This window comes from Andrographis paniculata, unplaced genomic scaffold (assembly GCF_009805555.1).
Source record: "Andrographis paniculata isolate CXL003 unplaced genomic scaffold, ASM980555v1 Contig98END, whole genome shotgun sequence".
NCBI lineage: Eukaryota > Viridiplantae > Streptophyta > Magnoliopsida > Lamiales > Acanthaceae > Andrographis > Andrographis paniculata.
The window spans coordinates 1,785,535-1,809,223 of NW_026137637.1; the positions used below are offsets into that span (position 1 = coordinate 1,785,535).

Here is a 23,689-nt window from a genome sequence, read left to right on the forward strand (position 1 = left end):
AACATGGATCGCCGGAGTGGAAGTATTGCGCAACCAAGTGAGAATTTGATGGTTTTTACTATCCCAATCTTCCAATTTTTCAATATAAGATTCAACAACTGTGGCGGTAGGCGTAACTTCTCCTATAGAGACTGGAGCAATGGGGGCAACTATATCTCCCGTAACAATTCGCCACAATTTCCGACCTATCAAAAAACTTTTCATCGATTGTGCCCACAAACTGTAATTATCTCCAGACAAAACAACATTGATCGGAATATGTACATCCATCTTTTCCATAGAAACTCAAGAGAAAACAGAATCTCAAACCTCAAGCCGAAAGCCGAAACGAAAGAAACCGAATCAAAACCCGAAACACAAAAAGTCAACCGGATACAAAAAACTGCTCAAACCGAGGAAGTGAAGATACCATCGCGGAGGAAATCAAATTCCGAACACGACGGTGCAAAGATCGCCGCCAACGGCCGCCGCACGCGCCCCCACGCGCCGGCGAGGCGTCCGGCCGGAAAAACACGTCGGGCGCGTGTGACTCTCACGCGCCGCCGTTCGCCGAACTGTTCCGGCGTCCGGCCGGTCTCGTGACGGCGAAGGCGATGGTGGTGGCGGTGACGGTCGGAAGTGATCGGATATATGCTATCTGGAATTCGTGGGTTGTTTCGATTTAGTCGGGAAAAAGCATGGCTCTGATACCATGATACGATTTATGGAATAAACTCTATTTTCATTGAACACAATTAGGGTACAATATTATATTTATACAAGAGATATATTAGGTAGAATATATATATCAATATATAAAATATATATATACTATATATATATCAACAGATAAAAATATATATATATATTGTTTGAACTCTCAGCCTTATCCATTCTCTTCTCCATGTTCTGAATGAGTGTTTGACATTTTAATCCGCCGGAGAGTTCATCGGAGTTTTTGAAGTTCCGGTCAGCAGAGATGTCCAGATTCTGAGCAGCCATGCTCTGTGGTAATTGTCCGTACGAGTTTTTGATAGCGTAAACCTGTAGAGGAGTTTTTCAAAGTAAACCATTGTAAAGGTATTGATTGAAGAAGTTGTGGTTTGTCTATATTTTATAATCAGCACCGATTAGTTGAACTTTTCCTGAATTGGTTTCCCCGGATGTAGATTGATTTATAACTGAACCGGGTTTACAATCCCTTGTTTCAATAACTGCTTTGAACTTCTGCATTCAAACTACTGGCAGTAGAATGTTATAACTGTGATATAATTACGCTTCGAGAATTTGCCCTATTTTAAATGTTCGAAGGAGTTTTGGTGTGTTGCGGAAATTTCAGGAAATCAAGAAGAGACAAACAAGGATACAAGAACATAAAAATTTGGTAACCCAGTTCGATCAGAATGATCTACGTCTGGGGCGCTGCAAAGTCAGAAATTTTATTGTAAAGTACGCAAGCACATGTTAAAGTGAGAATACATAGATATTTATAGGCCAAACCTATGCCAATAATATCCAAAGCATATCTCTAAAATCTAGAATATAATATCTAAATCATATCTAAATTATATCCATAGATTTTAGAATATAATCAGGCTTCATATCCCAACATGATGCAAGATCTATTTCTCAACTTTTGTTATTAGAGCAGTGCTCTCTAAGTTGCAGAGCAGATCCGTTCAGGAGTTGCAAAGATGAGCAAGGAAGGTGGTTCAAAAACCACCATCTCGCTCTTTCCTTTCTTCGGTGCTACCTCTTTTTTTTTCCAAGGGATGGGGTTGGGGTGTATAATAACCTTTTTTTTTAGAATGCCCGTGAACAACTCCTAGGTCAATTAAGGAGAAAAATAATATGAAACTTTTCTGATGTCTCAAGGAAAAGATGTTTATGATATTGTTGAGTTTTTAACTATTCAAGGAGAAGATGATGTATTTTTATCTTTTTTATTGATTTGTACTCCGTCCGTTCCAATCCAAATGAGCCATTTAGAATTTTGTAATAGATTAAAAACTAATAGTATTTTATTAGTTAGTTGGAGTGTGTAAGATATTTTGATATTTTTGTCCTTTAACTTTATATAAAAAGTAATTGTATGTGTAACGGTATATTTGTAATTTAGGTAAAAGTTAAGACTATTTTGGTATTAATGTATGATTACTTTTACTAAAATAGGAAAAAGATACTTTGAAGTGAAACACACGAAAATGTTAAAAAAAATGGTACTTTTAGTTGGAACGGATAGAGTATTACATATCAATATAATACTAATACTAAAAAAAATCACGTAAAAAAACAAACGACACTCTTCTTCCGGGACGGAAGGATTATTTAGATTATGCTTTTTTTTAAGGCAAAATAGCATAAAACACCATGTGTGGTTTTGCTGAATTTGCTAAAAAAAATCACATGGTTCTAAAACTCCAAAAAAACTACTTGTGGTTCGTAAAACGTTGCATAAACCCCTCGTTAAGCCTTAATGGAGAGTGTATGTGACGCGCCTAAAATGCAATTTTGTTTTGTCCAAAAAATGATAAATATTTTGCAAATTACAAAAATGCCCCTCTGAGCACTGTTCTCTTTCTTTCCATTCTCTCTTCTCTCGTTCCCCTTCTCTTATTAGTCCATTTGAGCTTAGAAATGATAAATATCTAATTCTAATCCGCTGGTTCTTGAACTTGGTGCGCCTGATGAAAAAGAATTGGAGAAGAAAAAGGAAGAAAAAAAAATAAAAAAAAAAGAATTAGAAAAAAGAAGAAAAATGAAGAAAACAGATTGAAAAAAAAAAAGAAAAGAAAGAACTTGGTTTGCCCGAAGAAGAATTGGGCAAGAAGAAGAAGGATGAAAAATATTGGAAAAAAAAAAGAAAAAAAAGATAAATGCTTGAAGAAGAATTAAGAAGAAGAAGAAAGAAAAAAATTGGAAAGAAAAAAAAAAAAACTGTTAGCTTTAAGAAAAATTGGAGAAGAAAAATTGAAAAAAATAAAAATAAATAAATAACCTGTTGGCTTGAAAAAGAATTGAAAAAATGTAGGAAGAAAAAAAAATTAGAAAAAATAAAAAGAAAGAACCGAATTGGGAAAGAAAAAATTAGAAAAAAAATAAAAATTAACATGTTCGAGTCTGAAAGCATAATTGGGAAAGAAGAAGAAAAAAGAAAAAAAAATTGGAGGAAAAGAAAAAAAGAAAGACCGGCGAACAACTCAAGCCCGGCGCAACGACGGCTTCGACTCCGAATAACAATTGTGTCTAGCGTAACGATTCTTTCACCGATCTTCTGAAAATAAATTGGAGAAAAAAAAAAAAAAAGAAGATAAAAGAAGAGGAAGATGATGAGAGTAAATATTTGGGAGAAAAAGAAAGAAGAAGATGAGAGGGAATGTCCGGGAAGAAAGAACAAAGAAAGAGAAATAAATTAGAAAAAATATAATTCAACTTATGTTAATATAATTTAGAGGGGAGGGACGAATGTGCAATATTTTGGAAATCACGAATAGATTTTTTGAAATTTTATAACCACGAGAAATTTTCAGCGAATTCGAAAAACTACGAGATTTTTTGCTATTTTGCCGTTTTTTAAAAAAAATAAAATATTTTTTTCTCTCCAAATATCGCACTAAATATTATTTAAATACAAAACTAAGCAAAATTATTTCCAAACAAAAAAAAAAAAAAAACCATATATATATATATATTTGTATGTATGATATACAAACGGGGTGTGTGTGTGTTCATACTCTCTACCTTTTACTTTGAGTTTCTTGAATGACGTATAGCCGTTGATTGTTCACAGGCTTTACAATATTGTCCGCAAATATTGTACAACAAAATACACTATTGCAATAAACAGTGCAATTTGGTATAAATCTCTTTGGAAGTTGTCATCCCTCTGAAAAAACTGCTCCAAATCACACAAATTAATTCAAATCAAGATTTTATTTTTACCAAAATTTCAAGAAAAATAATCGAAAATGAAAAGGGCCCGGATGAATTTACGTATAGTTATATAGTTACCTTTGTCGGGTCCCCGGTCGGGTCGGGATAACTTTCGATGTTCTTGTTCTCCGTAGCCATACGGTTTGTTAAGTCCTTGATGAAATTTGAGGCATCCTTTCCTCCCTCGACCGTGGCAAAAATGCGCCTCGACATCCAAAAATATGTTTGTGCAATCATCGATGATTCGGACAAGTCCCATGATTCCTCGTGCTCGATCACTTGTCCGCTTATTTGGTTCATTGTGAAGATCGAATCCACTTTGACGATCACGTCTCCTCCGGCTATGAAAAATGGGGATTTCGGCTTTCCGCGCAATGTCCACTTGATGTTTAGGACACTAGTCGATAGCATCTCCATTTGTTGCACGGTCTACACGAGTTTGAACTTTTTTAAAAAAGACAGCACATTAAATACATATTTTTTATTTAAAATATTATATTAAAAACTTTTTATTTATTGGTTTATTATAAAATATCACCTTCAACGTCTATATAGAGATATGTGCTAAATAGACTTTCAATTATTGAGTATAATGCTGAAAAGACAGACCATACATAACATATAAATATAAATGCAAATAATTTAAGAGAGTGTGATTGAGTCACTTCGACCAATTAATGTTTTGGCAATAAGGTGTCAATGAATAATTACTCACAAATGAATTTTTTTTTAACAATTGTAAAGATAAAATATATTTTTATAAAATTTGAAGAGTGCAAAGTTTAAAAAAAAAAAAAGAAAAAAAAAAGAGAAAGCAAAAAAATAAAAAATTTATATTGACAAACAGAGATGCATCACCACTTGATGTACAAGAATTTGGCACCTTGAAATGCACTTGAGGAATAACATGTATGAAACCATCTACATATTATTTTTTTTTTTTTTTATATATATATATATATATATAACCAAATTTTTTATTATTTATTTTATACCGTTACTAAAATAAATTATTTTTTAGAGAAAATTAATTAATTAATTTTTTATTTTTTTATTTTTTGTAATTGATCCTTATCATCGTTATTATTTTAACCCGTAACTGGAGTGTGTATAAAAATGGTCTCGTAAGTAATTTTTTTTTTATACAGTTAATTATTTGGCGCCGGAAATGCACAGACACGTGATGTCTACCCGGTGAGCACGTGATGTTTATCTGACGGACAAGTATGCTCCAATGTACCATGTGGGTGCCATGTGCATATCTCCGACGCCGAAAAACCAATTATATCAAAAAATCACTTACAAAATTATTTCTGTTCGAAATTAAAATGATAAAGAGGTGAATTAGATGACTAAAAATAATTTTTCTATTTTTTTATCATAAAATAGCATATCAAAATTCTATTTAAATCATAAACCTAGCTCAATCAAAAATCAAACAAACTTAATTTTTTGGAAGATCTAAAGTTTTAGAAATTTTTAAAAATAAAAATAAAAATGGACTATTTCATATAATAGTTTTAAAATTATTAACAAAAATAATTTTTTAATTTAAGTAAATATATAAACAGATCTTGTTATGAAGTAAAATTTCAATAGAGCACACTACAAACATAAATTAACAATCAATCCAAATATTATTTCGAAATTTTTGATGTTTCGAAAGATTATTATCTAACGATAGATAAATATAATGTCGAGAAAACGTAACTCACTGTTGTTGGATTTTCAAGCGCATCCGTCGCCCACAATCGTCGCTTATACTTGTCCCTTCCCTCGAAGCTTCGCACCGGATCCTACAAAATAAAACAAAAAACAAAACAAAATGGTCTTATTTGCGACGCAAGACTTTGGTCACGTACAAAATTCTGTCGCAAAATTCGTTGCAAATTTTTTTGTATTTATCCATACCTATCCCAACCATTGTAACGACACCTAACATGTGTAGCAAAGTTTCATAATTAATAACACAATTTGGATATATTTCTTTAGCAATATTTTCTCAAATTTTACTATTTAAACTCTGTATTTTTCGAAAAAAATATATTTTTTTCTCTCACAGAATATTCAATCAAACATTATTTTCATACCAAATCCAAATCAAATTTTTTCCAAACTCATCAAAAAACACACCCAAAATTTACAGTTCATAAAAACATTATACGGAACAAATACCAAAATTTTAGTATTACAAATCCAAATTAAGTTAACTGTAGTTCATCATTATACTCGAGACCTAAAAATCTGATGTAAATTACCATCTCGCCTAAAAGCTTAATATTTTAGGATACCCATCATTTATTTATTTATTTACAAACGGGAGTCGACCAACCAGCACTATGTACTGTAACAAAAACTTTGGCGACAACATACATACCTTGTACTTAACCGAAAGCGCGAAGCAACCGAAGGCGCGATTGTCCTGACGGAGTTCAAGGATGTCGCGGACGAGCTGCCTCGCCGTCGATTCGACCAAAGGGCTACTAATACATTCGAACTCATCGCAGAGTTCGCCGAAGTCGAGCCCGTCGACCATGCGGTCCGCCTCCGACCTCTCGGCGCCGGCCGACGACGACGTCGACTCATTGACGACTGCAGAAGAAATGCCGACACGTTACAATGGATCATCATGCAAGAAAATTACGTACGTTACCAAGGCGGCCGGCACAACCTCGGAGGGTGTCGCGGCGGCGCGGCGAGGCGGCGGCGGGGAAATTGGCGGCGCGAGGAGTGGGGTGTAATAACGTAAAGTTGAGAGGCGGAGAGGAAGAAGAAACGGCGAAGGGATGGATCATGACGACGTCGTTTTAGTCAGGGTGGAGAATTATGGAGAATCTCTTGCAAGCCATTTGTTGTTGTGCAATAAGGAATCTCTCTCTCTCTCTCTGTTGGGGAGAGAAGACATTTTTTTTTTTTTAATGATTTATTATTATTATTATTATTATTTTCTTTGCTTTTTTGGGGTATCGGATAAGGCTGGGGATTTGGTATGTGGTGTGTAACGATGACAAGCCACTAATAGGAAGAAATGTTATCTACCATATATTTATTAAAGTAGCAATTTATTTATTTATTTATTTTTCTATGTGTAAATGTGGCCACGTTTGCCTTTTAATTCCCAAAATATTGTCCGCAATTTATTTTAAAATTTAGAGTTTATTTGGCTGTAATTAATTTGAAATGGGATGTAATTTTATTTTTGGTTAAATGTATTTTAATATGATATTTTTTTTATTATTAAGACTACACAAAATAAATAATATTGTCGGGGATTCTCATTTACGGATAAATAAATTAATGAACTGTTTTTTAATAGCTTGAGTATGCAGGTGAAACGATTATTCTGCTCATCCGATATGATATATTTTTACTGAAAGAACACATATTATATTCATTTTCTTTGAAAATTTTGGAGAGATTTAATTTTTGTTAAGCGAATTTGATATTTCATAGCCTTTTTTTAAGATGTCCTTTTTAAGTTTTAGATCGAAGAAGACCGGATTAATAATTTGTATGAAGAACTAAAATAACATTTTGAAGCTTTGATATGAACGTGTAGGATTTCATTTTATATTTGACCAGTTCCTACACGAGAGGATGATAAGTTTTTCCTTTCTTCTTATAATATTTTTGAGCTTGAAACCATCTCGTCATAGAAAAACTAATTATGGAGAGATCGGCCAAATACGTTAAAGTTATTAAGAAAAATCGACACTTCATCATAAACGATTAGAAAAATATTGGCATTGAGACATATGGACAAAATATGAGCGGTAGAAAGACCGACAACGAATCACCTCGTCCAAAGGTTGGCTCTTATATTAAAAAATTTTGAACTCGATATGATGTAACTGATACACTAATCTGTGCCGGTATAAATTGTGCCGGCCAAACAAGGTCCGATTGATCAAAATAATTAAAATATATTAATAAGTATATAATAATATTAAATAGTAATTATATATTTAATATTTTAATTTTTAATTATCAATAAAAATATTATTTTATCATAATATATTTTTTTATATTAATATAATTTTAATTTTTTATTAAAAAATTACACAAAATATAATTAAATTTTAAATTTATAAAGGAATTTGGCTAACAATTTGAGATTGGGCCATATATGGGCCTGGGTTTTTAAATGATGGTTTTAGAACTAATAACCAAGATGAATGAGATATTTTTAATAAATAAATAAATAAATAAATAAAAATGCATTCATCCATTGAATATCTTGTCTTAATATATGGTTGATATAGAGATAAAGAACTTTTAGGTTATTGAAGAGCTTTTAGCTATTTGAAATATTGTAAATTAGCTAATTTTGATGTTTGGTACCCTTAAGATTAATTAATTTTTTTTTACATATATTCATATGTTTTTTTATTACAATATTTATTGATTATTTAGATATATTTTCTTCTAATAACTTATAAATTTCTATTTATAAATTTAAAATAATTATTTTTTTATATATCAATTATTTTATTTATAAATTTTTTAAATTTTTTAAAATAAAAATAATATAAAAATATTAATATTATGGAATTAATTATATAGCATTTTTTATCAATAATATTTTTATTAAAAATGAATATATAAATTTAAAATTATAAATTCAATGTAAATATATATTAACTAAAATTAATAAAATAAAAATACATATGTTAATAATTTTTGCTCTTTTATATTTATATTATTTCTAATGAAAAAAAATATATATTTTTCAATAAATTTATATTAATTCTTTACAAAATATTTTTAAAATAATAAAAATAAATATCTTACAAATTTTTTTTCTAATTTTTAAAATTAATAATAAAATTATAAAAAAGTTTACCAATTGAAAAAATTCAACGAAATATTTTGAAATTAAAATATAAAATGTCCTTAATTGTCATTATATGTATAAACAGTTAATATCAAACTGTTATTTTACCAAACACTTTAATATAAACAACTAATCGAATCAGCTAGTCAAATCTGTTAATTGAATCAGCTAACAATTATCGAATCAGCTAACAGCTATCAGCTAATTGTCAAACACACCCATGATGTTTTAGAAGTAACGTAATTAATATCTATATAAGTCTTTAAATATATATATTAGTAAAATAATTACAATACAATATAATTAAATATATTAGAATAAAAAACTGAAATTCTCTATTTCAATAGTAAAAACACGCAGATATTTATAATATTTATAGTGCTATACAAATCGTCTAAATAAGACAATAATTCTACGAATCTCTTAAATAAGACAACTACCATAAATATAATATATTACTTCTAAATATATTTTAACAAAATCAATATAATTCTAAATTAGAGATTTTAAAATATAATTAAACATGTAATTTTTTGCCAAAAGAAATGAAACATAAAATGTGAGATCGATCCAAATGATAATATAAGAAAATGTGAGAGGACGGAATACAAATTTGAGTTAAAATGTTAAAATAATATTTCTACTATTCATAAAGCACGAGATTTAAGGAATATTGATATTATATTGGTAGTTGGTAAATAGTATGAATAAAAGATTTTTTTGCCCTTGTGAATGTATAAGAGTAAAAAGTAGTGGCAATTGTGTAATAAAAATGAAAAAGTAGGGGTAGTTTTATGGTGATATAGTTATTTATGGAAATAAGACTATTATTTTAGGACGGACAAAAATGATAAACAAGACTATTGTATTGGGACAGAAAGAGTATTACTTATGGCAGCACACCCCTTATATTAATATAATACAAATACGACATATAAATCAACAACATATGCTATAGTCACATACAAAACATATTTGATTTTAACGCATGACATACTCTTATACTGCGTATATATAATTCTAAACAAACAGCACATGCCTCTATCACACATCATATGCCGTGTGTAATAAGAATATGTGTTGTTTGTATGTATTATAGGTGCTAATTTGAAAATTCAGCACGATGATGAATTTTTCAAATTAGCGTAGTAACCATTCCCATTTTTTTTCTATTTAATTTATTTATATAATTTTCAAAATAATCTACGAATTATAGAATATGAGTTGGGTTCAAGTTACACTATATTTCTATTTTATTTTATTTTTCCTCAAATACAACTCCGGTTATGATACACTGTAATAGAGCTGCTGCTTGACCAACTCTCGTGTGTGGATGAACCGATATTAGGTCATTCGAAGTTGAATATAGATTAAATGAATTGAATAAACTATTCATGTCAACAATGTTCATATTTTTTTTTTCAAGAGCTCTATTTAAAGGACTATAGAGTTAAGTATGCGCGCCGCGAAGACAAAGCACGCTGGAAAGATTCGTATTGACTTGTAGAGTTACTCTTCAATCGCGATAAGAAATTTGTGAAAGTTTTAAAGAGTGTGTTTATTTGTAAAACTTTACATTTGATTTTACTATTTCTATTTTTTTTTTCTGAAAAAAATACCAAATTAAATATTATTTTGAATATCATATTGCATTCAAAATATCAAATCAATATGTATTTATATCAAATCAAATAATTATTTTAAGTTAAAATTTTATTATGCAAAATAAAACCTAAAATCAAAACTTACTAGTAAACACACCCAAAGTTTTTTAAAAAAAATAAAAAATAATAAAATTTAGCACATAATGTGAATTTTTATAAAAAAAATATAGTATTTAATTTTATATATTTAAAAATAAAATGAAATGATACCAAACATCCAAAATATTGCCTAAACAAAACTTATAATCATAGAGCTTCATTCAATTTTTTTTTTCCTAGTTCTATCACTATTTTTGATAAATAAATATATTTATATACATTCAAATCTTGTCTTTTTTTAAATAAAATAATTATATTAATCATAAATAAATAAATATATTTTTATTATACAAAATTCCCTACAAAAGAATAATTTTATTAAAATTTCTCTATTAAGTAAAATTTATTAATAATAACAAACCCACATCGACATAGTGAACAAAACCACTAATTGTCCCTTAACTAAACCAAACTCATATCACTTATTATTAATTTAAAGAATGCTATCCGCTCCACAACACCTAAATCTCTCTCTCTCTCTACTCTCTACTCTCTACTCTCTCTCTCTCTATACATACATATACATATATATATATATAACACATTCTACAATTCCAAATTCATTACATCAATTAAACATCACATATCCAAAATGGCTAAGCTTATTTCCTTATTACTAATCGCTTTCTCCCTCGCCGCCGCCGGCGGCGCCGCCGCCAGAATTCTCGATCAAATTACCCCCCCAATCCCCTTCCCCGACGACCCCCTCCCGCCGCCGCCCACCACACCACCGGTGGAGGATCAACCTCCGGCGACCACCACCGCCGCTCCAGTCGCCCCAACAGAACCGGCACCGGCACCCCCCGCCGTAGCACCGCCGGCAGTAACGCCGCCGGAGACTGGCGGCGGCGGAGGAGCTCCGGGATTTTCGTTCTTCATGCACGATATCCTCGGCGGCACGCGGCCGTCGGGGCGGGTGGTCACCGGAATCGTGGCGAGCTCCGACGCCGGCGGGCTGCCGTTCTCGAAGCCGAACAACCAGATCTTCCCCGTCAACGGCGGCGTCCCACTCAACACCGTCACCGGATTCGTGAACAACAACAACTACCCGTTCCTCGTCGGCCTGAACGGCGCCTCCGCCGTTGCCGGCGCCAGAAACGGCGCCTTTCTCCAGAGCAACGGCAACAATGTCCAGACCGGCGACAGCCAGGCCTTCGTGTCGGCGGGGCAGCTGCCGCAGGGCGTCACTCTGCAGCAACTGATGTTCGGGTCGGTGACGGTGGTCGACAACCAGATCACGGCGGGGCACGAGCTCGGCGCGGCAGTGCTCGGCGGCGCCCAGGGCTTCTACATCGCGAGCTCCTCCGACGGCAGCGCCCACACGCTGGTCCTGTCGGCGATTTTCCATTCCGGCGGCGAGCACCATGAAATCGTCGATACTCTGAGCTTCTTCGGGATCCACCGGACGGCGGCGCCGGTGTCGCACATCGCCGTGATCGGCGGCACCGGAAAGTACGAGAACGCGAAGGGGTACGCGACGATCGAGACGCTGCCGCACGTGGATCAGCACACCACCGACGGGATCGAGACCATTACGCATTTCACTGTCTACCTGACGCCATGATCGGGGGAGACTGGAGCTTTGAGACGGCGTCGTTTCAGTGTTTGTGCTCTGTTTGTTTGTGTTTGTTTCGATTTTCCTTTTTTTCTTTGTTGTGTGCATGTATGTATTGTTGCTAAGGAAATTATGGATTTGTTTTGGTTGTATTTTCACAATTTCACTCACTATTTTAACTATTTATCTACTGTAATTTAATTTTTTTTGTTAGTCTTAAAAATGTCGTATTCTATTTTATAAAAGTTTTTTCATTTTATCAATTTATCTATCACAAGTGTACTATTTGTCACTAATGATCTTCTAAATATTTATGAGCTAATTTGTCATCTTGAGCTAGCTACGAAGTTTTAGGTATTATATAATTAGTAAATAATTAAAAAATGTATTAGTAAAAATAATTATATTTTTAGAAAAAAAAAATGACAAATTATGTGAGATGGACGAAAATAAAAAAAGTGAAAAATTATGTGAAATTAACGGAGTATTATTAACTCTGTAAAATTTTTAATTATATCCCGGTAAGTAAAAAAATAATTCTCCGTCCGGCTGTCAAATTCTCATTTTTTTTTGTACCTGTGGTCTTTTTCGTCTATCCGTTAAATTTACCTCGTTCATGTAGTTTGAAAAATCAATAAGTTTATATTTAATTATTATCCTTCATGAACACTTATTTACCACAAATTTTACTAACTTTGTTATATTATCTTTCTTTATTGTTTTAAATTACTAACTAAATTTTTAAAAATAGTACAAACTATCTTTTACTTTTTTCACTTTTAGAATAAAATATTCATTTTTTAAAATTGTCGTACAAAACCCAAATAAGTTAAATATAACGGACGGAGAGAGTGTTAAAATACTATTTTTTAAAAAAAATTTTAATACAAAAATAAAATAAAAATTGATACTAGTATATTATATTAGAAAATAGCATAATCAAAAAGTTTATTTGGCAAAACAAAATATAGGTAATAGTGCGTCAATTTTATTTTTATTATCAATTTTTTTTTATTACTCCTAAAAATAAAATAACTATATGATTTTTCAATTCGACCCTAGAGCTCATAGCTAGGATCTTTTTGTCCAATCAAAAAATTTAATTAAATTCACGGCTTATTATACAGGCTTCGTTCACAAAGCATTCTTAGATAGATTGATTTTTATATGTGATATAAAAAATTGTATCAAAAGTATAAACTATACATCTTCCGTCCTAATACAATAGTCATGTTTATTATTTTTGTCCGAACAAAAAAGTTTTTTACTCGTACTTTTTATCCACTGCTAATATAATATCAATATTCCTTAAATCTCGTGCTAAATCTAACACAAACTATAATTTTGGGACGAAGAAAGTATTATTTTAAGCTACCAGCATTGACAAAAATATCAAAAACTTGAAACTTGGGTTGTTTGTATTTTGGAAGACAAAGTCTGAAAAAGTTTTGTCCCTTTTTTTTTTAATAAAATAATCAAATTTTTAGAATTATAAATATAAAAAAAATTATAATAATTATAATTAATAAAATATTTACAATATATATATATATATGGATATATAAAATATATTTTATTATAGGTCCGTTGTCTACAATTTGGCACAGTTTGGCCGACCCAAACAACAGCAAATTTGACTTTATTTTTATTTTTATTTTTTTAAATTAAATTTTTTTTTTTTGGTTGAGTTTGAGAAATTTTAGTTCGAATTTGGTATTAAAATAATGTTTGATGAGATATTTTGTGAGAGAAAAAAATGTATTTTTTTTGAAAAATACATAGTCCAAATAGTAAAATTTGGAAAAATTTGGATAAAGAAACATACCATATATGTATGTGTATTAATTATAAGGGAAAAAATGTAGTATTTTTTTCCCTTAATATTTATTATAATTATAAGGGGAAAAAATATATACAATATATATCATTTTGTAGAGAATAAAATTTTATATAATACAAATAAATAAAAATTTAAATATATAAATATGTTGGGTATAATATAAATTCATAATCGAATCATATAATATAAATTTTATCAATTAAATTTAATACACATTTATAATATTTTATTTATTATCCATCAAATCAATACATATCAAAACTACCAAAACCCCAACAAAACAAAAGAAACAACAAAATTCAAACTCATCCCAAAATTCAAATAAAAACCAATGGACACATGTTTTTCTTGTAAAAGTTATCGAACTCATTCTATTCTTTTGCTTGTTCAAATGTAAATTTGAAAATAGAATGTGAATAGTAGGGCTGGCAAACGGATCATGTCAGGTCGGGTTCAGGTTCGGATCAGCTTAAACGGGTTACAAAATCTTTGACCTGAACTTGATTCATTTAATTAAATGGGTTACTTTTTATTAATTGGATCAACCTGATCTGACTCGTATAACTTGTTTAAATCTAAAAATTTTAAATTTTAATTTAAAATTACAATTTATACTAACAAAATTCAAATGCATAATATATATACATATTAAAGTAAAAAATTATTTATTCATATCATGAAATCGATATTCAAGAATTGAATTAACAAACACTACAATAGTACACAACACAATCCTTTATTTTTTATTGTTTATTTTTATAAAATTGACCATAAATATTGAATTGTACTGATAAAATTTTAAAAATATATTTAGATTTAAAATAATATTAATTAAACAGGTTATACGGGTTATTTTCAGGTCGAAAATTCAGACCTTAAGCTGACCCATTTAATTAAATGAGTTAAACGAATTTGACCCAATTATTAATTGGATCGAAAATCTCAACCCAAACCCAACTATTTTAGGTCAAGTTCGGATCGGGTTATCAGGTTGAGTTAATTTTTATCGGCCCTGATAAATTGTATGTTTGAATGAAAATAAATAAATATATTACATATTTTAAAAAATTGATAATGATTTAGTGAAATTAATTATCATTTTAAAAATAAAAACATATGATGAAATGGACACAAGTAATACTTTACTCTAAAAAGTATGGAATAGAAATAGCATAATATTAGATAGTTGACAACATAATAAAAGTTTGTTTGGTTTTAAAATTGATTTAAAACTGAATGTTATTTTAAAATTTTTGTTCAAATAATATTTTAATATAATATTTTGTTAAATAAAATAATACAATATATTTGCATTGAAAATGAATAACTAATATAAAAAAAACATAATACTTTATAATGTATAGAATTTGTTTACCATAGTAGTTTTTAACGCTATTTTCAATATATATTACATTTTTCACACAAAAATTAACTTTTAATATAAAATATTATTTTTTATTTTATTTATCTTACTTTTTACATTTCATATAAAAAAAATTAAATAAAAACACTAAACAAATAAATCTTATTTGAAAGGGATTCCATTCAAAGTATTAAACAAATAAACCCTACTGATATAAAAATAATAAAGTGTGTTAATATATTTATTTTTTAAAAAAATATATTAAATATTTTTTACAAAAAAAATACATCATATTATTTACTTAGATTTTTTTTTTTTTAAATTATGATGATTTAAAGTGAAAAATAAATATATTCTTAATTATTTTGTAAATTTATGAAATCAGAAGGATGTGTTTATTTGGAGTTTGAATGTTGAATGATATGATATAAATAGATATTAATACGATATTTTGAATATAAAATTAATTTTTATTATAATATAAAAAATAAAAAATAAAGGTTTAATTTCACGTCTTGAAAAAAAAAAAAATAATAAAGAGAGGAATAATATATTTAAAATTCATTCTCCCGAAATGTACTATGAAAAGGGGAAGCAGCAAGTCAATTACAATCGGAGATAATCTTATCTTAGTTTTACTCCATAAATATTTCACACTTCTATCCTTCTCAATGTCGCCGCCGTTCATCTCTGCCGGACTTTTCCGGCGGCTTTAGGTCTATAATCCCCCCAAGTCGAACCGCCGGCGCTTCACTATACACACACAATGGCTTTCACATTCGCACCCTTAAAGCTTCCTTCTCCCCTCATCTGTCGAGCGAATTCCACGTCGCCACCGTCGCTCGCCTTCGACGCCGCCTACATCAAACGCGCCGCCGAGCTAGCGGACAAATCCGCCGGTTTCACGGCGCCGCACCCAAACTCCGGATGCGTGGTAGCCAACACTGCCAGTGATGGAAGACAATTGGTGGTTGGAGAGGGATATCTGTACGCGCAAGGCACCGCTCCGGCAGAGCTGCAGGCGGTGGAGGCCGCGGGCGAGCGCTGCCGTGGCGCCACGGCTTATCTCAATATGGAGCCAAATCATTCCCTCGAGGATCAGACAGCGGTCTCTGCTCTCATCCAGGTAAGTCGATTTTGAAGGATTGGATGCCATTTCCGCTTCTGCAACCTTCTAGAATCATCCGATGTGATATTCAGTACATCGTTAGCAACTGTGAAACTGCAACATTAGAAATACAGTATGTATTTTGGCAAGATTAGATGTTGTTGGAGGACGATTCTGGTTGACTTGTTTTGTTATGAAAACCTATCCCCTTTCTGCGGTCGATGTTGCTAGAAATAATGAATTGATTTGCGATATTATGCTTCCACAGATTCCACAATGTGACTATTTCTTTTCCAGATTTGATTTACTGAATGATTAAGTAAAAATTAATGGTTACTTGTGGATGGATATTCAGGCTGGAATTACTAGAGTCGTCATTGGAATTAGGCATCCTTTGCAACATCTTCGGGGAAAGGCTATTAGTGCTTTTAGAAGTGAAGGATTAATGGTAGATGTTCTTGGTGAGGATCTCCAATGTAAGAGCATAGAGGTAACGTATGCAAAAAATGGAAATTATTATTGGTTGTGTTTTGGACATGTTTTGGTGTTTTGGAATGTTACTGGATTTGAAAATATTTGAATGAATAAAATGGGTTTAGGATGTGATGTTTAGAATCCAAGAAAGATGTTGATGCAAAGTTTTGAATGAAAAAATAGGTTTTGGACCTAATTTTGAGTAAACGTATGCTTTTTCTAAAGTTTTTATTCTTCTCATTATATAAGACATGACTCCACTTCGATATCTTTTTGAGTTCAAAGCATCTACCTAACTGTATTTTTAGATTGTTTTGTCACTAACAGTTTATATTGGTATGCGACATGTTTCTGTATTATAGTATTAAACATAGGCATTCTGGCATAAATGAATGCAAGCAATCACTTCTTAGTAAGTGTTATAAAATGAAATTTGTGGTCGATTATGCATCATGATATGAAACTTAACTACTTTCTATTGTGCTGTGAGATTGTAGAAATTTGTTCCTCTCACTTCCTACTATATATAGCACAGCACCCGTGGACATCAAATCTTCGAATTTGCGATTTCAGTGCATGCCAATTTCCTGTCATTTGATGGTTAGCAATCAAATATGCTCGTTATTATACTATTCAAGGTGTGCTGGCTTAAATTGGAATATTGGCTGTTAGAATGAATCTACAGTATCTGATTGCATGATCATAACATTTTGGTACAAGTTATTATGCTGTGGTTTTTAATATTCATGGAATTAAAATTGTTATCGTCCCTTGATTTTCTTGAGCTTGTTATTTTCTTGTTTTTCAAATTGTAAAAGTATTTACCTTGGCTTTGCCTGTAGGATGCTCTGAAGTCCTGTCTTCTAGTGAATGCTCCTCTACTATATAGGGCCGCGTGTCAAGTTCCATTTTCTGTTCTCAAATATGCAATGACCCTTGATGGTCAGTAAACGGAGTTATTTGTGTCTTCACCAATTTGAAAATTTGTCTCAATTATAACTTTTACCCGGACATTTCTTTGGATGAGTTTATGCCATTAGAGCTATTCCTGATTGCGACGTTGGTAAGCAGGAAAAATTGCTGCTAGTAGTGGGCATGCATCATGGATAAGCAATCGACTGTCTAGAACACAGGTTTTTGAGCTGCGTGGTAGAAGTGATGCTGTTATTGTAGGAGGAAACACTGTACGCCGGGATAGTATGAATCTATAGTGGTTTTTACTTTTTGATGCATTAATATTCTTGACTATTAAGCTTCTGGTCTTAATTCATTTTGAAATGTAGATCCGCGCCTAACAGCAAGACATGGGGGTGGCCACATGCCTCAAAGGATTGTAATGTCCAAATCTCTTGATCTTCCCGATGTTGCAAACTTGTGGGATGTTACTGAGGTTTCTACCTTAGTTGCAACACAGAGAGGGGCAAAAAGAAGTTTCCAGAAATACCTTGCATCGAAGGGTGTTGAAGTTGTTGAATTTGAAATTTTAACCCCCAAAGTTCTAATGGAATATTTGTACGACCGTGGCTGCCTTTCGGTTTTGTGGGAATGTGGAGGCACATTAGCTGCATCTGCTATATCCTCTGGTATCATACACAAGGTATGCACGAGTAAATGTGAGCAGTCATTTTGATGGCTTTGGAATTAAGAGATCTAACAATTATTGAATTCTTGCTGTCTCCATTGGGTAATTCCACTTGTCTGGTCCGGTTCTTTTTAAGCCAATGCTTAATTTAGTTAACCTGTCGATTCGTTATTGTAAAATGCAAATAGTGTGTTTCATAGTTAATTATTGTTATAATTAATTTTCTAGTTATAAACGTATTGTGTCGAGCAGGTTCATGCGTTTATTGCCCCTAAAATTATTGGGGGTAAAAATGCACCTTCTCCTGTTGGGGAACTGGGGATGGTGGAGATGTCGCAAGCACTGGAATTGATCGATGTACACTATGAGCAGGTTAGCAATGTTTCAGTCTGTATTTTTCTTATATTGGGTCAAATGGTCTTCGATAAACATCCTCATTACCTCTGTAGGTTTACATTTGGTCTAGAAAATGTTTAATGATAAAGTAGAAGGATAGAAAGACTGAATTTTGTGACATCTGATGATGTTTCGTAGAATCGCAGGTTGGTTCTGATATGCTAGTAAGTGGATTTCTTCACCCAGTTCCCGACTTGATGCCGGTTATCCCATCCATAGACGAAACTTCTGCAATCGATCCCTCTTTTTCTCCATACGAATCAAGCATTATATTTTTCTACAAAACATGGGATCCTTACGGCGCCTTTTCAAATTTCTCTCCACATCCTATTCAAATGCCCGATGAAAATGGAGACAATTACAGCTGGCCTAGTGTCGAGCACTATTACCAGGTTTACACTTTACCCTCTTTTTCCTTTAGTTTTTACACCCCACATTTACATACAACTGTTTCTAAATTCTGCATTCTTGATAGGCTCACAAGTTCGTCGGGTTAGATGATCCCATCGCAAAGACCTATTTGGAAGCAATTAAAAATGCAAAAAGCCCTGAGGAAGCAGCACGAATCGGAAGGAGAGCACAAAGACAGCGCCCAGATTTGGTATTTATGCTCATTCATTGATCGTAACTCGGTATTACTAAACAATCACCTAATTCAAAGGCTATCATCATCAATACCAGGTGAGATCTGATTGGGAATCTGCAAAGATCAGTGTTATGTACAAAGCTTTAAAATGCAAATTCTCTACACATCCTTGTTTAAAATCGACCCTGCTGTCTACTGTTGGATCCGTCCTCGTTGAGGCCTCGCCCCACGATCTTTTCTGGGGTGGCGGCCGAGATGGGGAAGGGCTTAACTATCTCGGGAGGCTGCTGATGCAGCTGAGGTCTGAGTTTTCGGCTGAGTCTGCGTCGAATTCCCAGCAGCAAGAAGCTTCTGCCACAGCATAGCCAGATTCGAAAACTCCCCTGAAATAAGGTAACTTAATCGCGCTTTTTCTTAGTATTCAGCTATGTTATATACATATATATATATATATATTTATATTTATACATTCAGATTCATAACGAATTCTCTTACTTGAGTTATTCAGATTTTTGCTGATTACCTGCTATGTGGAAATTTTTGTGCTCAATTCCTTTTCTATCAAGTATGTTCAGTTTTTCTATCAAATTCTCTTATTCTTTTATTTATTTTTTTCATATGCTAATTTTAATACACTTTCCGACAGCATCTAAAAGTTAGATTTACCTTTTGTGTCACTGTAGCCTTAAAAATATCCTCGTATCTGTGTAGCCTTAAAAATATCCTCGTATCTGTATAATTTCTTTTTTCTACAAATATTATTACAGCAGCGTTACAAGACACTAATAGAAATTGTATAAATGTAACCTTTTTTCTACACTATTTTAGTTTGTTATACTAAAAATATCAATTTTCCATTATAATAAAAATAATTCTATATAAATACCAAAATTTTTATAATATTTACAAAAATATTTATATTTTATACTTGACAAAAATGTCAAAGTTATCTTACACAAAATAATACTCCTATCTCATAAAAAAAAAAAAAGTTTACTTTTCTTATTTTTCTAGTATTTTTTAAAATAAAAAAGTCATACCATTTTTTATTTTTTTAATCATTTTTTAGTATATTTTTAAAAAATAAAAATACATACTAATTTAATATTTGTGTTCAAACCAAATAAGCCCCAGTATATTGTATAGTAATGTTTTTAATCAGTAACATTCCTAATATGTTTAGTACTATAGTTTGGTCTTTTTTTTATACTCATTTCGTTCACTTCATAGGTAAATATTTGCAAGTTTGGTTTGGCAAAAAACAAGATATATATTTCTCTTTTTAATAAGTATTATCACAATATTTATTATAAGTAGTTTTAAATTTAAATTTATTGATATTAATATTATTACATCAAATTAAAATACAAGAGAAAATAATTATTTATACACAAGCATCCTAATTATCATTTAAATATTATTGTTTTTAAATTTTCATGCCAAAAACTATATATTTATTAACCTAAATGAACGGAGGTAGTATTTAATATAATGATTTTTTTTGTTTTTATATATATAGTTTTCTTGTAAAAATATATTTGATAACATTTATTTAATAAAAATGTGTTTCATATGATGTTTTGTAGGAGTCGAAAAAATATCCGAATCGAACCTTCGAACGGCTGAGTCGAACTGAATTTTTGGTTAACCGAGTAAATTTGGTCCGAATACAAATATTGCATATTTGATATTTGTTCAGTTCAATTTGATTTCGATTTTCAATATTTTTTTCGATTCGATTAACCGAATTGAATATATTTGTATTATTATATTTTAAATTTTATATTAATAATTATATTATATTTGGATTCAATACGGTTTAAAATATTTGCAAATATTTTTATTTAATTAAAATTTTAATTATTTTGTAATTTTTTAATTTTTAAATTCGATTTGGTTCGAATTATTTTGGTTTAGAATGCAGTTTACAATTTTGAATATTTGTTCGGTTCGATTGAAATTATTTTGGTTTAGAATACAGTTTACAATTTTGAATATTTGTTCGGTTCGATTGAAATTGTAGATACTTGTGTTTTTGCAAATATTTGAATCGGATCCACTCATAATATTTTGAATTAATATTATTCTTTTTATATAATGTATTAAATAAACATAAGAAAAATATTGATGGATAATTTGGAGACGAAAACCGAATGAAGCATACCTTTTTTTGTTCTCTTCAAATGTGACTTGATGTTATACACGTATATACTTTATATGTAATTAGGTGGATGCGATTAAATTAAACACGTACTGTAATTTTATAAACATGTACTGTAATTTTATTTGATGTGTATATGGTTAATTTTCAACGATGAAATTGAGCGGTGGAAATGCTTATATATATATATATTATTAATTTGTTTTTCCTTAGGATCGATGAGTCAGATTGTTTCTGCAATCAAATAATACTCATTAAGAATATTAGTAGGTTAGTATTAATAATAAGAATAACAATAAATATAAATTAAGAAAACAATGTTATAATCTAACGAAATATTTGAAATAATTTGGTATGCTCAGGTCATAGCTCACTCCGTGTCAACTCTAAATTTTCCAACGAGAACAACACCACAAAAGGGGAGTGATAAGTGTTTTGATACCAAGGAACCCAAAGAAGGAAGAAGATTGCACAAAGGTAAATAGGAATACAAAGGATCACATCCAAGCGATGTCTCTCTCGGCTCTCACTCGCTTCACTCCCTTCCAAACCCATCGCCTCACACACACACACACATATATAGGCTACCAAAAAACCACATAAAGCCCCAAAATTATGAACAAACTTACCTTGTTAATTGAAGAACAAAGGACCCGAAACAGAATCAGATTTGAATAAGACCAAAGAAGACGGAACAAATCACCCTTAAAACATCAATTTCGGATTGGAGGAGAAGAGAGGTCGATAATGGGTCTTAATCAATACGAATAAGATTTGGGGAAAGAAGTGTATGAATTGGATCGGTATAGGCAGGGTTGGATCGGGTCGGGTCGACCATCATGGTTGCATTGGAGGGCATAATCAGAAGCGGAAAACATGCTAACATCATCGCTTTTATATATGCAACTTACCACAGAGATATTGCACACAAAAGTATATATATATAAGCACAAAGTAAACATATATGCCAACAAAGTAAACAATACCAAGTTATAAAATCAACCCATCTAATTTTCAAAGTTAACATATAACAAAAACTTTAGAATAATATAATATGTACCAACAAAAGGATGCAACATAGAGCTACAAATTGAAAATAAATTTCTCAAGGGCAATATTAAGTAACCATTCAGTTTCCACACTGGATCAATAGTAGAAACATTATCTCTTACTATAAACACGTCACCTACAACCTCATCCTCTGTAGTCACATTCGCTTTATCACGTTGTTGTTTTCTAAAGTTTTCTTTAGAATGTGAACATTGATTTATAAAATGATTCTTATTATCACAATTATACCACTTCCTATTCTTACCTTTTCATTTTTCTTTATTCTTTTGATTACCAAAATTATGTGACTTTCCTCTAGCTAACAAAACCTCATCATAAGTTTATTTTTCTTTCCCATTAATTTGTAAGTCTAATTCCTTACTCTTTAATCCACTAATTATTGTTTCAAGAGTTACATTATCTTTACCATACTTAATAGCATATTTGACATCAGAAAAATATTCAGGAATGACATTCAAAAGTACAATAGGGGTATATTCATCAATATTCTTGTCTCCTATTTGTTTAATATCTTGAACTAGCTTAGAAAAAATATCAAGATTCCTATTTATTGACTTATTTAATTCAAGTTTAAATCTGAAAAATTTTTCAAGCAGAAACAATTTATTCGGCAAAGACTTTTCTATATAGATTTCTTCAATTTTTTTCCAAAGTTCTTTTGCAGAATTATGTTTTCCTACTTTTCCAATCACAGAGTTAGATAATTTCAATATTATCAACGAATATGCATGTTCATCTAACTCAACTTTTTTTTCTTCAGTCAACAACCGATTAAAATCACCATTAATAGTTTTGGCAACTTTTTGTGTTATTAAGATACTTTTTATTTTTTGTTGCCAAATTGAAAAATCAATATTGCCGTCAAAAGTTGCAATAGTCACAGTTGTAATGCCCAAGTATCTACACAAAGTTCACACAATAAACCACACAAGAATGTCACACAATTCGCTAGCTATCAGTGGTCAGCTACTAACTCGTTTTTGGAGCAGCCAGTTATGTGATAGCGGTGTTCAAACTAATCAATATTTACAGAATTTAATCTCC

General features: G+C 31.2%; 3 protein-coding genes across 4 annotated transcripts; 2 read left to right on the plus strand and 1 right to left on the minus strand.

Moving 5' to 3' along the window:
* Nucleotides 1-3,641: 3,641 nt before the first annotated feature.
* Nucleotides 3,642-6,833, minus strand: LOC127243990 (uncharacterized). The gene is made up of 5 exons (XM_051264262.1): nucleotides 6,584-6,833; nucleotides 6,290-6,504; nucleotides 5,628-5,708; nucleotides 3,991-4,341; nucleotides 3,642-3,874 (listed from the first exon to the last, which is right to left on the minus strand). Exons 1-5 carry the CDS (start codon nucleotides 6,705-6,707, stop codon nucleotides 3,773-3,775), a joined length of 873 nt encoding a protein of 290 aa, XP_051120219.1. The 5' UTR covers nucleotides 6,708-6,833; the 3' UTR covers nucleotides 3,642-3,772.
* Nucleotides 6,834-11,092: 4,259 nt separating this feature from the next.
* Nucleotides 11,093-12,312, plus strand: LOC127243904 (dirigent protein 24-like). The gene has a single exon (XM_051264131.1). It carries the CDS (start codon nucleotides 11,102-11,104, stop codon nucleotides 12,071-12,073), a length of 972 nt encoding a protein of 323 aa, XP_051120088.1. The 5' UTR covers nucleotides 11,093-11,101; the 3' UTR covers nucleotides 12,074-12,312.
* Nucleotides 12,313-15,861: 3,549 nt separating this feature from the next.
* On the plus strand, nucleotides 15,862-22,812 carry LOC127243949 (riboflavin biosynthesis protein PYRR, chloroplastic). 2 transcript variants are annotated; one of them, XM_051264201.1, is made up of 10 exons: nucleotides 15,862-16,393; nucleotides 16,731-16,865; nucleotides 17,692-17,791; nucleotides 17,921-18,046; nucleotides 18,133-18,446; nucleotides 18,684-18,803; nucleotides 18,974-19,219; nucleotides 19,303-19,428; nucleotides 19,509-19,806; nucleotides 21,937-22,812. In XM_051264201.1, exons 1-9 carry the CDS (start codon nucleotides 16,034-16,036, stop codon nucleotides 19,776-19,778), a joined length of 1,797 nt encoding a protein of 598 aa, XP_051120158.1. In that variant the 5' UTR covers nucleotides 15,862-16,033; the 3' UTR covers nucleotides 19,779-19,806; nucleotides 21,937-22,812. The 2 variants fall into 2 exon arrangements, with proteins under 2 accessions (XP_051120158.1, XP_051120157.1); XM_051264200.1 differs by lacking the exon at nucleotides 21,937-22,812 and having other exon boundaries at nucleotides 15,863-16,393; nucleotides 19,509-19,911.
* Nucleotides 22,813-23,689: the final 877 nt, after the last annotated feature.